This window comes from Neofelis nebulosa, chromosome 2 (assembly GCF_028018385.1).
Source record: "Neofelis nebulosa isolate mNeoNeb1 chromosome 2, mNeoNeb1.pri, whole genome shotgun sequence".
NCBI classification, from domain to species: domain Eukaryota; kingdom Metazoa; phylum Chordata; class Mammalia; order Carnivora; family Felidae; genus Neofelis; species Neofelis nebulosa.
In genome coordinates, this window is record NC_080783.1 from 29622721 (window position 1) to 29639094 (window position 16374).

The window sequence follows — 16374 nt, forward strand, 5'->3', positions numbered from 1 at the left end:
CTCAGGGTTTGTGAGGGTGAGTGGAAAGGTGGGAGACAGCTGCAGCGGGGGTCTCGGGGATGCGGTCTCTTCGGGCGCATGGGCTCGTGACTCATTCTCAGGACTAACCACTGAGGTTCTACAGAACCCAAATCTCAGTGGCCTTCAGAAATGCACAAATAAGAATAAAGAGTAATATGACAGCAATCAAAGCAGGTTAGTTACTCTACACTGAGCACTTACTCTGTACCAGGTGAGGGTCTAACCATGTGACAAAACATCTCACTGGATCCTCACAAAAACCATACGAGGTAAGAATTATGACTATCCCTGTTTATTAGATGAAGAAACAGTGGCTTCTAGAATGTAGTGACAGAGGCAAGATTTGAACACAGATGTGTCTGACTCGAAAGCTTATGCTATAAATCAAGGGTCAGCAAACTGTAACCCACTGGCCAAATCTGGCTCTACTTACTGGTTTGCAAAGAAATTTTGTTGGAATACAGCCACGCTAATTCATTTTCATGCAGTTTACAGTTTCTTTCGTGCTAAGACAGCAGAGTCACAAGGCTGTGACAAACATCCTGTGGCCTGCAAAGTCAAAACTATTTACCTTCTGGCCCTTTACAGAAAGTTTGCTAACTGCTGCTCTAATGCAACAGTCCACTTATATGCATTTCCTCCCCACATTTTAACAAGGAAACATATTTTGAAATAAACATTTAGACGATATTTATATTTCCATGTACCTTAGGCTTTAGACATGATTTGTACTTTACTAGCTCAGAAGACAGGTTGGGATTAGAATCAATAGATAATTCATGACAAATGAGTCCTGATTTACAATTATAAACTAAGGTGTAGAAATTACCCCCTGCCCCCCGCTACCAAAAACCCAAGCAAACAAAAACCTTCCAAACCTTCTATTCACGGAATCCTTAGTGACTAAATGAACATTACACTATTAGCTAAGCCAGGAGGTGTTAAAACAATGTATACTGTACTATCATGAATTTTTTTAAAAAACTGTATGATTTAGCAATTATGAGAAAATTTAGAATTTGAAGGAAAACAATCAGTAAACTAATAAACAAAAAATAGTGCATAAGCCAAGAATGATAAATAACAAATCTATTTTTAGAAAAAATAATACACTTTTACAGACTTACCTGTCACAACCAGAAATAGCACAAACCAACAAGACTGGAAGGGATGATGAAAACAGACACTGGTCACAAGGACTATGCTTTACAACAAATGCCTTGGGAGTTGCCTAGCTCTAAGACTCAAAGGGAAAGTTATTAAAATTCATCCCTTAGTTGGTACTTTGCAGCACATCACAATTATGGTCAATAAATAATCTAAAACCACACTTGGGATGATTTTTTCAAAAACTACCTTTCTTCAAGGAGGAATTTCACATATATGTATGTATAGAATTTCCCCTGGAAAAGGAATGTTACTTCTATAGGTAATGCAGTCAGCAGATCTAAGGTGAAATTTTACAAGGCAAAGTTTTTGTTTTCTCTAAATGTTACCTCTGCTCTAAAACTTTATATTCTAATAGGTAAAGAGAAACAAAATATCTTTTCCAGTCTTTCTAGCTGCCCTGGGTTAACTAGTTCACAGTCTGTACCCATGGGAGGTGAGTTGGCAGGTGTAAATCTAGTCAAAGTCCTTCAAACCAGGGGAGAGAAGGTTCGGGTAATCTTCCACACAGAGTGGGAACTACAGGCCTGCTTTCCTTGTACTATTTCGGTGTCTGGGTCTCCCAGTACTGGTATGGAAGGGCATCTGTGGGCCACAATCACTGGGACTAAGGAAGAATGCATGTTACACGATCAACGTGCCCATGGTTTGGACAGGTTGAGTACAGGCTATCTGGTGGTTCCTTAAGATACCAGTAATTCATCCGGGGCCACTGTGAAGTGTCACCCATCCCCGTGAACACAAAGACAGCATGGGAAAGGGTATTTCTGTCATTTGTAAATGTTCTTCCTGTAATTGGGGGGGGGGGGAGGGAATCACGAAAACCTTTTAGTCTACAGATCAGCAACTTCATGAAAAGAATATCCCATGGAGAACTGACAGCTATTCTGAGGCTTGGATCAAGTACACAGCAACCTTAATAGAGGTACCAGAAGACCTGTATTTCTGTGAAAGATCAACACGGGCCAGGGACACACAATTTATTTGTGCACTGGCTATTTTTAAGACAAAGCCACCAGATAATCTGCAACGACTCTCCTTAAGGTTTTGCCGGTTTGGATAAATATCTTTTTCTTCTTCACACTCTTTGGTCCCACACAGTTATGGAAGCATCTAATTTGAATTATCAATCTATTTTATATTTTAGAAATGAAGGCAATATACTAAGTATCTTCTTTAAAAAGTTAAGCCAAAGCTTCCCATATCACTTTAAATACATGGAGGGAATATTAGTGACTATCACTCAAATTATCTTCAAAAGAAGCTACAACTATTAATAATTCCCAGCTGTAAACGTGGATTTATTCGGTGAAGATTGCATTCATTTCAAGAATACTAATAAAACACTCACATAAAAGCATTTTTTTGTCAATAAAAAATAATGACAATAAAAGGTCTGTATCTTAAAATTACTTTTATAAGTAGAAGAACAATGGAAGCTTTTGGACCATCGTCTCAATTGTGAAGACATCATAAGCACCCCAATATTATTTTATGCCCCACATTGTTCCAGACAGGAGAAGGTTCTTCACTGCACGAGGAAACCACACGACACAGACACATCCAAATAACACCACAAGGTGCACTTGCAAGGGGAACACGTCAACGAGACAACACGCGGTGGGGATTAGGTACCAGCAGTCAGTTCACACACCGGGAACCAAACAGAAACACTCCGAGACTCACAAAGATGCTTACTCTATTCCCCACCCTGTGCCTCCAAAAATCACCCCCAGGGCCAGAATGGTGCCTGCCACAGCACCTATTAGCCTGCTTGTGGTCATGTGCACTGTGTGGAGGGAAAACGGAGATGGTTTTAACAAAGGAAACGAATCACACACTGATTGTGCTAACACACAACATAATCTATTCAGGAAATGCTTTGAAAGTCAGTTAAATACTGACATCTCTGCTTTAAAATTTAAAATGAAGGTCTACATACACATTGAAAATACTGGAGAATAATGCTGAGGCTAATTTAACTTCAAACTCTACAAACCCTACTTAAAAAATCCTCTCTTATAAATACTGTTAAACATGTAAATAATCTAATTTGAGTTACAGTTCCTACAAGGAATGAGTTGGAATGAAAATGTCATTTAAACAGCATAACAGCAAGTCTGGATTTTAATTCCAAAGTAACAGACCGTTAGCATACTTCACAAATTTCTTAAACTGTAAAATGCACCTAAGAAGCTGCATCTTTTCAAACTTTAGAACTTACATTCAGTTTTATGAAAATCCTACAAATTTAAAAGACTATCTTTAAAATTAAGTACATTTTCACCTGGAAAAGTGTATTGCACATAACTCTGCAATGTTTGGGTTTCTGGCACAGTCTTTGGGGGTTTGTTGTTGTTGTTGTTGTTGTTGTTTACAGTTTGCAGGGCATAAACTATGCACTCGGAGAAAGTCAGGGTCGCTGGGAAGCACTGATTGCTTCAGATGACCCAATGGTAGATTACTGACTGGAGACACTCCACCCCTGCACATCACCACTTCCGTGCTGAGCTTTGAGCTTTCAGATGTTGCAAAAAGGGTCTGCACTGCCCAGAGGTGCCCAGGCTGCTCTCCACACAGGCAAGAAGTTTAGTGCTGGGGCAGGAAGGCAGATTATTTAAGATTGACTGTGTCTGTGTGTGCGCGCGTGCAAGCGTGTGGACATACACACACTTTATCTCCTATCTTCATGCGATCAAAAGCACTGGCTTCAAATCACTTTACTAATGAAAAGAGAGATTAACTTTGACAAGACTGCATGGCACAGATTGTGTGCTGTGAGACGGTGAAGGAAAACAAAGAGCCATGATTTGAACTCACAGTTTTTTAAGGCTTAGTATTGTGTTCGTTGACCTTTTGGGTCCAACTACTCTCCCAAAGAAGAGAGAGAACCTTGATCGCCAACGCTGGTGAGTAGGGGTACACCCACTTAATCGCAGGGCAAACAATAAGAGTGAGAGATTCTAGTTTTTATCCTTAGCTAGGCACAACCTGAGTTGTTAATAAAAAGCAAAAAAAAAAAAAAAAACAAAACGGAAACACAACAGAAAACAGAAAGTCTACTGAGAGCATTGAGGGGAATGGAAAAAAGACCAACATATAAGGTGGTGGTGATGTTTTCCAGATATGACAGTACATTAGAATTCAAAATAACCAAACCATATCTCAGATTTCTAAACTGTGGAGGCAAATACTAGAATGAAAGGTCCTATAAATATACTCATTTTTTAAGATCTTAGAAAATAATTGCCTTCAGAATACTAAATTAACAAGGACATATTATATTACAATTTGGTTTTTTGGGGGGAGTTTTTGGGGTTTTTTTTTTTTTGCTTAAGATTTAGGCATTGGCCCTCAGAGCCAAAATACCTGAAACTCCTATTAACTCTTCAATGTTTATATAAGCTACATATGCTAAATTGCAGGAAACACACACACACACACCTGTAAAATGTGGTAGTAAATGAATGTGTGTTAATTTTTAAAACTTATAACTGCATGAATGATGAATAACAATTTAAAAAGGACTTTTTATTTGCTACAGATATAATTCCTCTCTGTAGCATAAAGAGAATTAGGCAATCCATCATGTGGGTGTTAGAAACCAACCAGAGGAGCAAGGCATCCCTAGAGACACTTCAAATATGCATTCCAGAGAAACAGATACAGTCTATAATCTCTGCTGAGCAAGAACAATTATCTCCCAACTCTTAACTGATAACCACTGCTAGCACCAAAACAAGACAAAATAAGTGGGGAAAAAAGCTTTTTCCAAAGTCTTCCCCCTCCTCCTTGTTTGCCCGCTACCTTTAATTCTGGTGTACTGCAAAGGTATGTAAAATACACTTGACTCTTGATCGCGATACTTAACAGGGTTATTTCTTCCAGCTCGCAGTGACTCAACCTGCTTTTAAATTGACATGAATTAATTGCCTGGCTCACAAGTGGGTAGATTTTTATAGGGGACAAATTTGAAAACAGGTTTCAGCTGCTCCCCAGAGCTACAAAGGATTTACCTTCTTATTGAAAAAAAAAACTCCCTTGGACTTTTGGGGGTCTATGCTCTCCTTTTTACCTCTATACTAATTTATTTACGATGTAACTGTAATTGCTTATTCATTCACGCATTTATTTGTTCATTCATTACCTACTAGATGTGTTTTTTGTCCCAGGAACTACGCTGGGTACATGATGATATACCTCACTTTCTTTGCATTACACCAAACCTGGAGATGAAACTTGCAAAGACTCTAGCTAATAACGCAATCCCCCTATTAGGGATGCGACTTTGTTTCCTAATTCTTTAACGTACTTACCTTTGTATTATAACTTGTTTGTGGAAATTATTTTCTGGCAATATGTCCTCATTTTTGTTTTATTAAATTCTGATGTTTGTTGGTTTATTATTATCATTGTTTTTAGTGTTGCTTCCCTGCTACCTAGGTTCACATGTGCTAACAGGCAGAATTTTTGGTAAGTATGTAATATTAAGATACAAACTGTAACTTTTCTCCTTTTCTTAAGACATTCTTACTTTATATGTAGAATTCTTCCACAGACAAGTCATGCTTCAGATAGCGTGAAATTGCGCTTTTGAAACTGAGTAGTTGGGGGTTTTTTCTTACTTTTAGAGAGTTTCTGAAACAAAAAGGTGCATTATTTCATCCATGTGATTCTAATGAGCAAAAGGCGCTATAATCCTGCATCCCGAATACTTCAAAGGCAGGAGGCATCAAAGCCATCATTTGTACTCTATAAACCAAAGTTCTTTCTGCAGGGATTTATGATTTTGCTAACATTTAGGATTAGAAATAAATACTAAATATATTCTTTATATGTTAGCATACAATATTGGCATGACACACATATATTTTCTAGCTCCGTATTTCATTGTCAGACACACAATCAGATCTCCTTACTCTTTCCCATGAAATTTTTAAAAAGTTAAGTTCATTTTCAGATACACTGGGACAAATGTCTAAAAAGATGAAAAACAAATTAACTTCATATAAGAATATTATTTCAGACACTGTCAATGGAAATACCATGGAGTTTTTCTGAACCCAAACAAAATAAACTCAGTTACTGAAAACTTTTAAAACCTGGTAAACCCTTAAGTTATTGATGAGGCCATTACTGATGAGACAAATACATAGGTGATACATAATTCTGCAAGAGCGTAATCATATACTACCATAATACCTCATATCTACTCATCTGAACTACAAAATCAAAGATGGGTGCATTCACAAAGGAAGCAACAGATATACACAAAAGGTAAATGTAAATAAACATTAATAATGCTCTTTAAGGTATTAAGACTTAGAAATTATTGCTTTCAAGATACTAAATGCTAATAATATAATACTCCCTTGAGAAGCAATGGATGAGCTAATATGCTTAATCATTACCTGCTTATTGCCTCACCCTTTCTACTTATTACTATGCTGTGAGAACCCTCAGAGTAACTTAATACTCAGCTTTCAATGAGGCAGTCAGTGTGCAATAACAGAAAAAGTATTAGGCTCAAGACCAGGTGATCTATGTTTTACTCTTGGCTCTGTTACCCTTGGGAATTAAGTTAGACCCATTTGTAAAACAATGGGTCTGGACTGAATGGCCACTAAGGCCCTTCTATCTCTGATTTGATGACTGTGGACATAATGAAAGGGTCTAACCAAAGCTTCTTAGCAGCGTCTCTGCCCTTCCTTATCGATGAAAATGTGATATGTATCAGTTTCTTCTCTTTCCTCCTGTAATGCTGCTGCAAACCATCCAGTGAGAAAAGTCCCATTACGTTGCATAATAAGCACCATGAAAAAATGCCCACAAATTGACAAAAATAATCAGTACTTCTACTGACTCTCCTATAGCCTGTGGGAGTTCCAGGCCTTTTAAAAGGCGCAAACTTATTCTACCCCATTAGGGTAAAGTAAAATAACTTCTTTCAGCCAATTCAGTGGACACATGTTGGGAGATGAGGGACCAGAAGAATCTTCATATGTAAAAATATGGGAAATAAATGACAATGTAGAAAACATGAGTGAAGTAATATGTAATGGAAAATCTTTTTTAAAAAAATCTTTGCTCACATGGTTTCTGCTTTGAAATGCTATTTCCTGTCTTTTAATAATTTTGGTTTGAGACATCGGAGCAAATAAACTGTGGGTCAACAAGTGCAGAGCCTACTTCAATGGCGATGTTTCTTTTTAGCTTTTTAATTAATTAATTAATTAAATTTAATTTACATTCAAGTTACTTAGCATATAGTGCTATAATGATTTCAGGAGTAGATTACAGTGATTCATCCCTTACGTATAACACCCAGTGCTCATCCTAATAAGTGTTCTCCCTAATGCACCTTCCCATTTAGCCCTTCCCCCCTCCCACAACCCCTCCGGCAACCCTGTTTGTTCTCTATATTTAAGAGTCCCTTATGTTTTGTCCCCCTCCTTGTTTTTATATTATTTTTGCTTCCCTTCCCTTATGTTCATCTCTTTTGTATCTTAAATTCCACATATGAATGAAGTCATATGATATTTGTCTTGCTCTGACTGGCTAATTTTGTTCAGCGTAATATCCTCTAGTTCCATCCACAAAGTTGTAAATGGCAAGATTTCATTCTTTTTGATTGAATGGCAATATTTTTATGTGTGTGTGTGTTGGGGGGGGTGTCCCTACCCAGATGGAGAGGTTGAGTTTTTATTCTTCCAGAAACTTTCTGTTAAAATAAGAGAAATACCCAAAACACATTGGCTCATTTCTGACACCCTCATCAGCTGAAACAAAGTCACAGAGTTCTCCTTTTTTTTTTTTTACTAATTATGTTTTGATTCAGAGGCCTGCAGTTGTATACAATTTATCTTTTACGCCCATGTTAATAATACAAAATGCAATATTCTCAGCTTTGTTTTTGAATTTTTTCCTCCATAACAAGAAAACACACTAAAATTAAATAAAACTAAATATGTTTTAATACCCTGTCACTGTATCTATACAGAAAAGCCTTCATCCGTGGATATGACAGGTCAGATCACTTGGGTCTTGCCCACTGTATATGGCAAGCAGCCGAGAAGCACCCAAACACTGTGATCCATAAGACCAGTGCCAACCAAACTAATTCGATCATGAAAAAGAATATATGGCAATCAGTTACAGAAAAACCTTGGCACCTCACAAGCAACCCTGGCACCCACAGTCAAGAAAGTACAGATTGTTTCAGTGTCTTGAGTTCATGACCTGCTACTCTTCGACAACGCAATACAAATGGTTTCTGGCAAACTGAAAATCAGCACTAGCATGCACCATTTTGTTTCCTTCACATGATCCCAAAGGGAAAGGATGTAATATGTATTGAGTGCCTACAATATGCCAAGGATGTGCTGCCTTTTAAATAGTAGATGGCCAATAAATTGCTGCCTTTTAAATAGTAGATGGCCAATAAATATTTGCTATCTGGATACAATTAGAAGTACCTAGTTTCTCTCTTACCATTTTCTTTTAACCAGAATATCAAAAACAAAATCATAAAACCGATAACAAGGTGTTAAAATTGTGATTTTGTTTCTTTCCCATTTTACTAATGTATTAACAGGTTTTTTTATAGAGGCTGAAAAGATATTAATAACCATCATAGATAAAGCTATTATTTAGTCATGCTAAAACTGCTTGACTTTTCTAGAAATCTAATAATTTACAATAATAACTGCTCTTCATAGATAGTAATTAATGGCTTTTTTCTATTTAATAAAGATTACCGGAGTCACGAGGATTTTAGCAATTTTAGAACCAGGGGGTGCCTTTACTTTAGTGACTCCATTGTCTTCACTAATAATGAAAAAAGAAAACATGCGACAGAAAAGAAATACACCAGAATGTGTATACTGATTACCTCTGAGTTGTGGCATTAAGGGTGATTTTTATTTTCTTTTTAATCTTTTCCTTATTTCCAAAATTCTCTACCATAAACAAGTATTACTTGAATAGTCATAAAAGTTATATTTAAAAGATAATATAGAAGAGCACCATGGGGAAAAGGAAAACAAAACAGAAGGCGGCTGTGAATCTCCTCTTTTCCAGAATGCAGCTGTTTGCTTCACACCCTCCCAACTAAGCTTTCTAGGCATAGGTGGGTGAAGGAATGGGAAACAGAATCGGACAACTGCTAACCCTCTACCCCCACGTACTGAAAAAGGACAGAGGCTAAGCCAATTTAGCTCTGTTCATCTCTTCTTTATATATCACTTGAAGAAACAGCATCTAGATCTTTAAGAGAATCACAGACGTGCCATGGAGAGAAAATTTGGAAAGAATGAACGTCTGCTTCTCTTGTCAGAGTTTGAAATCTGCTCTAAATCTAACTTCTGAAGGTGGATCCAAGAATTTTTTGTTCCAGTTTTAAGACTAAATGTAAAAGTGGAACTGGTTCCTTTTTACAAATAGAAGTAGGAGAACAGAAATAGACTGTGAGGGTGTGACTATGGTTCTTCTTACAGAATTTCAATATCATAGGCATATTAAGTAAACGCATGGAGACTTTTTAACACACCCACTATTACTGAACATTACACATGCACCCAGATGAGCTAAATCTCTTCAGGAACTGAGGAGCATGGCGCTTCATATACTTTTCAAAGTCATACTTTCCCAATATTTTCCCGATGCTGAAGTTCAGAGAGTTTAAATGAGCTCCCATGCAAAACTAAGCAAATCAAAATGACGCTATTTCTATAGGTACTTTTCCTACCTGCAGGAAAAAATCATGATAGTTATTTATAAAATATCATTAGTGGCACCATGAAAAAGAACGTGATGTACGATGTCACTGGGACACATCCTCTGCTCTAGAAACTCTGGTTTCTCAGGTACAATGCTATAGATGCTGTAATAAGCCTACTGCAATTGATGACTTATTTTAGATCTTTGAACTCATATGAGGGCTTGGGAATGGGGGAGGAATAATGAGAAAGTGATTACCAAGTTTATGATGATAAAGAGCATGTTATAACACAACGTAACAGAAAAGACTGGGCCTGAGATCAGGCACTTGGGTCTTGGTCCCAGCTCTGTCTCTGGCTGCCTGGATAACTATAAAATGTCACCTGTCTTCAAGGCCTGGGTGTTCTCATCTGCAAGATGAGGGTGCTTCTAGATGGCCATTGAGACTCCTTCTAATTTTAAAATTCTAATTTCTCTCTTTCTGATAACTGACTAAAACAAAGTCCAGATCTTTCATATTCTCTTTGAAGAATTAAAGTTCGGTGAGGATTTTGGGGGAACCTGGGTGGCTCAGTTGGTTAAGCGTCTGACTTTTGATTTTGGCTCAGGTCATGATCTCACAGTTTGTGAGATCGAGCCCTGCATCAGGCTCTGTGCTGATAGCACAGAGCCTGCTTGGGATTCTCTCTCTCTCTCTCTCTCTCTCTCTCTCTGCCCCTGCCCAACTCACACATGCTCTTTCTCTCTCCCTCAAAATAAATACATAAACTTAAAAAATATATATAGTTCTGTGAAGATTTTCCACTTCTTCCCAATCAAAAATGTGTTTAAGCAGAGCATAGAAGACAGCAATTTCCCTCTGGAGGATTCTAATTCTGAGGAATGACTAGAGTCTCATGTTAGCCAAAAAGATTTTACCTATTAGAAAACTGGCATAGTGGAGACAAACTGTACAATGATTAACATATGTGCTTATGGAAAAGGAAGGAGGTTTATAGGAAAGAAAGGAAACTGCAAGGAAGGAAATTGGTATATTTACTTCTTTCTAATCTCAGTTCTAAACTAGGGGAAATTCAAACACTTCACTACATCACTCTAGAACCCTTAATGCTTCAGTAACATGAATTATATGTTTGAATGGCAAAAGAGATACTCTGGAGTGTCTCCTTTCAAATCGTTTCACTTGTTATATTGGCACCATTGGAAGAGTGCCAACAAATTCAGTATGTAATGAATTGAAACTGAAATCGCACAAACCCTTGGGTCCTTCATCCTTGGGGGGGTGAAGGTTCCTAACTGGATCCCGGATACTGCAGTCTGTCCCTGCCCAGGTGAAATCGCAGATGCAGGTGGCTTCATTACTACACACCTGTGAGGAACAAAAAACAGAAATGGGACATTTTCATGGTGCTTTCTTAAACATTTTTTTTAATGTTTATTTATTTTTCAGAGGGAGAGACAGACCGTGAGCAAGGGAGGGGAAGAGAGAGAGGGAGACACAGAATCGGAAGCGGGCTCCAGGCTCTGAGCTGTCAGCCCAGAGCCCGACGCGGGGCTCAAACTCACGGACCGCGAGATCGTGACGTGAGCTGAAGTCGGACACTTAACCAACTGAGCCACCCAAGTGCCCCTCATTCTGCTTTTTTGACTAATGGTGATAAATGTAAAAGAGACGTGGGGCAGGGCGGGAGCTTTTAAAAACCACTTTGAATTTTTTAAGTCTCCCATGGTTGAAAAGGGGAGACAACATATATACAAAATTGCTGAGTGGTGTTTTCTTGTTAATTATAGACAAATACCCATTAAAAGAAGAAAAAATGTTTTTTAAGATTTTACTTTTAAGTTATCTCCACACCCAACGTGGGGCTCAAACTCACAACCCTGAGATCAAGAGTCATATATTCTACCAATTGAACCAGCCAGGTGCCTCAAAATGGAAGAAAATTTTAAATTAAATGTTAATTGTTTATGTTGATATTATTTACACAAATGTCTGACAATGTCGTTTTTTCAGAAGTAGTTGTTTCTAGGAACATACTTCAGAAACATATGCTTAATTCAAGAAATTAATAGATACAGGGCTCCAGTGGCAGGGCCAGAGATTAAACACCTGATGAAATAAATCACCAATGCATCGTTTTACCTCACCACGTCCAAATGAGCACAACACCCACCTCCCCTGCCTGCCCTTGGTATCACCCTTCTCTCAGTCAGCCAGGCTGAAGACCCTCCTAGAATGATTGTTGTCTCCTTTTGCTTGTCCTGGGGACCAAGCAGCATGCTGGAATGGACTTGTAATTTAGATGAAATAAACAACCATGCAAACTAGAGACAGAGGTGTTTAAATTCTTATCTGCCTGTGAAATACATTCAGAGACAGATCATTAGAGATGATAAACTGAGTATCAGCCTATTGGTATAAGTAGCTTTTTAATCTGAAGTGTTATAACAGCATGATTGCGATTAACGAGGTTGAATCTGACCTTTTATTTAACAGGATGAAAAAGTGAGAGGAAAAGTACAGAATTAAGAAGGGCCTTTCTAGACATTAAGTTCTATGATGTTTTCAGAGAGGTAACTGAAATAACTGAAATGTCTGTCCAGGGCTTTTAACAGTGATTATTGAACATTCACTATGTGCTAGGTACCTGTGCCGAGTGCTTTATGTATAGCATCTAATTTAATCCTCATACTACCCATCACCCTGGTGGCTAAGAGAAGGTAAGTGCCTTACCCAAAGTCACCAGGAGACCAAGGGGCACAGTCAGGACTCAAACCCATGGTTCTTTCTAGCCTCCAAAACCATGCTCTAAATCACTAAGCTATACTGGTGAGCCTAGGATTCAACGAAACCCAAAACCCTGAATAGTCATTAGGCATTTCCTTCTAAGGCCTCTCTACCTTGTTGTATTCCACGTCCTCTGCTAGCTAGCTATATTTTGATTATTTTTGCCTTCCTTCCAGCATTTTCCTTTTACGTTATCACTCTCAATTTCTTCATGTCTATTTTTTTCCCATTTCTAAAGTCTGTATAAATTTTGAAACGTCTTTCTTTTACTAAGCTAATTTAAATAATTATTAAAATCTGTGTCGAGATATTAAGTCTCAGTTTGCCAGGCAGTGTCTGCCCATCTTGTTCGCAGAATTACAAACACATACAGGTGTGAGTGGAGAAAGCATTTTCTCTTCAGCTGGCAATGGGTGGAGCAGAACTATACAATTCTAAACATGTGAATTATATCAGTGATTCAACATCTAGTCTATGTGATCTTGTACACACAGATACTCAGTACACATGCTGAGTAGCCGAAAGGGAATACTGAGAGGACTAAAGTTATCTTGAATGGCACAAAGTAGTTCACGTGGGGTCTACAGTTCTTTTAGGAACCCTACCAATTTCTTCCACCTCTTTAGCTGGCAAGGTATAGACAATGTGGGACATACAAATAGCCAGTGATAAAACAAACAACACAAATAAAACCATATCGGTACCTATGGGTATTATCCTTAGCAGGTGAGGATAGTCTGGAAATTATCATCGTGCATAGACACTGGCAGCAGACGCAAAAGGAGAACGGCTGAAATGCAAGTCTGACGACTGCGAACTTTGAGGATGCCAGAGAATAAAGGTTTGAACTGGAACACTGATGCCTACTTACCCCATGGCCTGAACAGACTTTACCCTTGGAATCAAGTGGGCAGCTACTCATATTTAGGGCCTGAATCAGTAGGCACTTCCGATCTAAACACATCATGGATGGACCACATGGCGTTCCGTCTTCTACATAGCCCACATCTGTATCATCATCTAAAATCACATGAGCACCACTAAAAGGAGAAAGATATTCATGCAACCATTAGCACCATAGTTAGAAACAGAAAGCCAACATGAAAGAGGCTTGCTCTTCATGAAATTAAAGAGGCTGTCAGTGGACATAGATGGCTCCTGGCATTTCTCCACCTCTCCCTGCCTTTCCCCCTTTCCCACCTCCCTTCAATAAAAGAACAGGAGGACAGGAAATATATTTCATTGCCATTATTGCACTGCATGTCATTGGGGAAAAAATGTCATCGGCACAAAGTATATACTAAATCTTCACTTGTTGTCAAGACCGGCATGAAGACTAAGGGTGAGTTGCCTAAGAACAAAAGAAGCCGGCTTTTATATAATATACTAGTTTAGAATATATAATTTAATTAGGCTGTCGTATCTAAAGATGTGTGAAAACTTACACCTTCAAAGAATGTGCGTCTAAGTAATTAGATTACAAATTTATTCCAGGAAGGATCTTCTTGTCTAGGACCTGGTTAGAATTGTTTTCAGAGCAGTCTAAAGGAAACAAAAACCAGCAATCATTCGAGCAAGAGAACAGTTTTCAATTTGCTCACCCAACCACTTGACTAAATCTTCTTCAAAAGTTTTTTTTTTTTTTTGGATGTTTCCAAATCTTACATTCACTCACAGAAGATGAAGGTTAGCTACTCTAAGGACACTACGGATAGAAGTCTGCAGACACTAAAAGCGGTCCTGTAGGGGAATCCCAGACGTGTTTGGGGCCACAACAGTACCATGTGTATGTGGTTTAAAAAATAAGCCTCAAACTTCCTGTGCCCTATACTCGCAGATAATTGGATATCAAATGTATGCCTACAACTATAAATAACATCTTAAAAAATATGCTCTATATGCTGAGTATTAAACCATCTTCTAAAGCAGAAATATGCTGCGTGAAGTATAAAGTCTATTTTTTATGATAAAAAATAAAACACACATAGTGTTCGAATCCTGAGCTATTACAATGCTCAAAGCTTTAACCATAGGTCAAAATGGACACTGTAAGTCTACTCAACAGTTATAATTACAAAGAAGACCCTACTGCTAATAAGTGGTCCCATTTTTGAGCAAATGAAATTTGCAAATCAATATACAACCTTGTTTTTTAACTCTAAACATGAAAGGTGATCATAAAATTAAAGTCAACAGTCCTCTTGTGAGAAACAGAAAAAATTCATTTGATTTGTCTGAATTTGTAATTCTCGTGATTCATTAGATTCTCAAACATTTAATATATTACCTGCAGTCAATCACTCGGCCTTGATGGTAGAAGGAAGTTGGGATGATCTCACCCTGAAGTTGACCAATGCGCGGAGCCCGAGTAAGATTGGTACAGAGTAAAAATCCACAGAACACGTCACTGAGCATGTCAAATAAAAACAAAAACAGAACAGGATAGGATGAATCAAGCTCCAAATAATCAAAACTATTCAGTCCACATCTATTCAAAAATTGAAAATATTTTCTTTCCTTCTAAATAAAGACGTGTTCAAATACTGTTGGTTGGCTATGACCCACGCCTTCCTTGCTCACAGGATCGCAGTTTTGTTTGGGGAGCGACATGCCCAACCTCAAGAGATGGATCATGACCGGTGTCTGAGCTAGTCTGGCACCCCCATCCCCTACGGCCACTTTCCTAGCTGTCCCTCTGTCCTGCCCTAATAGGGCTAAAAGTGGCCCCTGGGTGTGGTGACTGGAAGAGGAGCCAGATAGGAAGTTGCTGGGGAGAATGTTGCTTTCTGGATAAGAGGTCAGAGCCCAACAGGGAGAAGACCTTTTGTTCCTACTCTCACACTGCCTGTCTTTGAATGTGCAGCCTTTGTATCCAACCTTGCCATCGTTGAGTTCACAAGCAGAAGGACAGACACTCCAATGTTCTATTACTAGATATTCAAAAGCTATCTTTTACAATGATCCAATCCAATGCCTCCCAAACTTTTTGAAGTGACACAGACACAGAAAAATGACAGGTTTGTCCAGGACATTAAGCTAATGAAATCCAGGTGTCCAACCACATACATTTTTACTACTTTGGGCCCCACTCCCTCCTACTGTCTGTCACCTTCGAAAGAGAAGCAATATTTTGGAATGTCTGTGCCTCACCTGTGAGACATTAGTTGAGAAGTTACGTTCTATTGTTTTGGTTTAATTTTAAAGAAATTTTGGTCAAAGATTTGTTGTCTCCTAAGGCCTCATCCACCATCAAAGAGTACATGGAATAGCAAAGTTTCATAAAGTACAACAGAGAGGTCATTAACTAGAAAAAAAAAAAACTCCTTGCTTTGCTTCAGAACTGGGAGAATCCTTATGGATATGGAAATATAATGAAGGAAATTTGGCCCATAACTTAATGGTCCCATAGATCATGTCACTGAGTTAACTTTAATAAACTATACAATCACAATTTTCACTTTCCTAAACTAATCCAGGGAAAACTATTACCAGTGTCCTCTAAAAATATGTCATTTCCTGAGTAAAGATGCCTCCAATATGCACTAACTAGAGGCTTTTTAGAAGTGGGGGAAAATCTGATATAGACGTTAGATGCTTAATTAAATCAAATGGTATTGCACTCACGGAATGATCCAAAATATGTACCACTTCACTTTGAGTTGTCCCCGAAATATAGACAA

General features: G+C 38.2%; 1 protein-coding gene across 6 annotated transcripts in view; it reads right to left on the reverse strand.

The window, feature by feature from the left end:
- ADAM23 (ADAM metallopeptidase domain 23) overlaps positions 1–16374 on the reverse strand; it is a 200124-nt gene that overhangs the window by 39305 nt on the left and 144445 nt on the right. For 4 of the 6 annotated variants that reach the window (XM_058707552.1, XM_058707532.1, XM_058707542.1 and 1 more), the window contains exons 22-24: positions 14982–15101; positions 13566–13734; positions 11164–11275 (exon numbers count right to left, since the gene is read on the reverse strand). In XM_058707552.1, coding sequence (XP_058563535.1) covers positions 11164–11275; positions 13566–13734; positions 14982–15101 — 401 coding nt within the window. Of the gene's footprint in view, positions 1–2459; positions 2978–5552; positions 5827–11163; positions 11276–13565; positions 13735–14981; positions 15102–16374 lie in introns of those variants that run through there. The other 2 variants (XM_058707573.1, XM_058707562.1) reach the window with 2 other exon arrangements.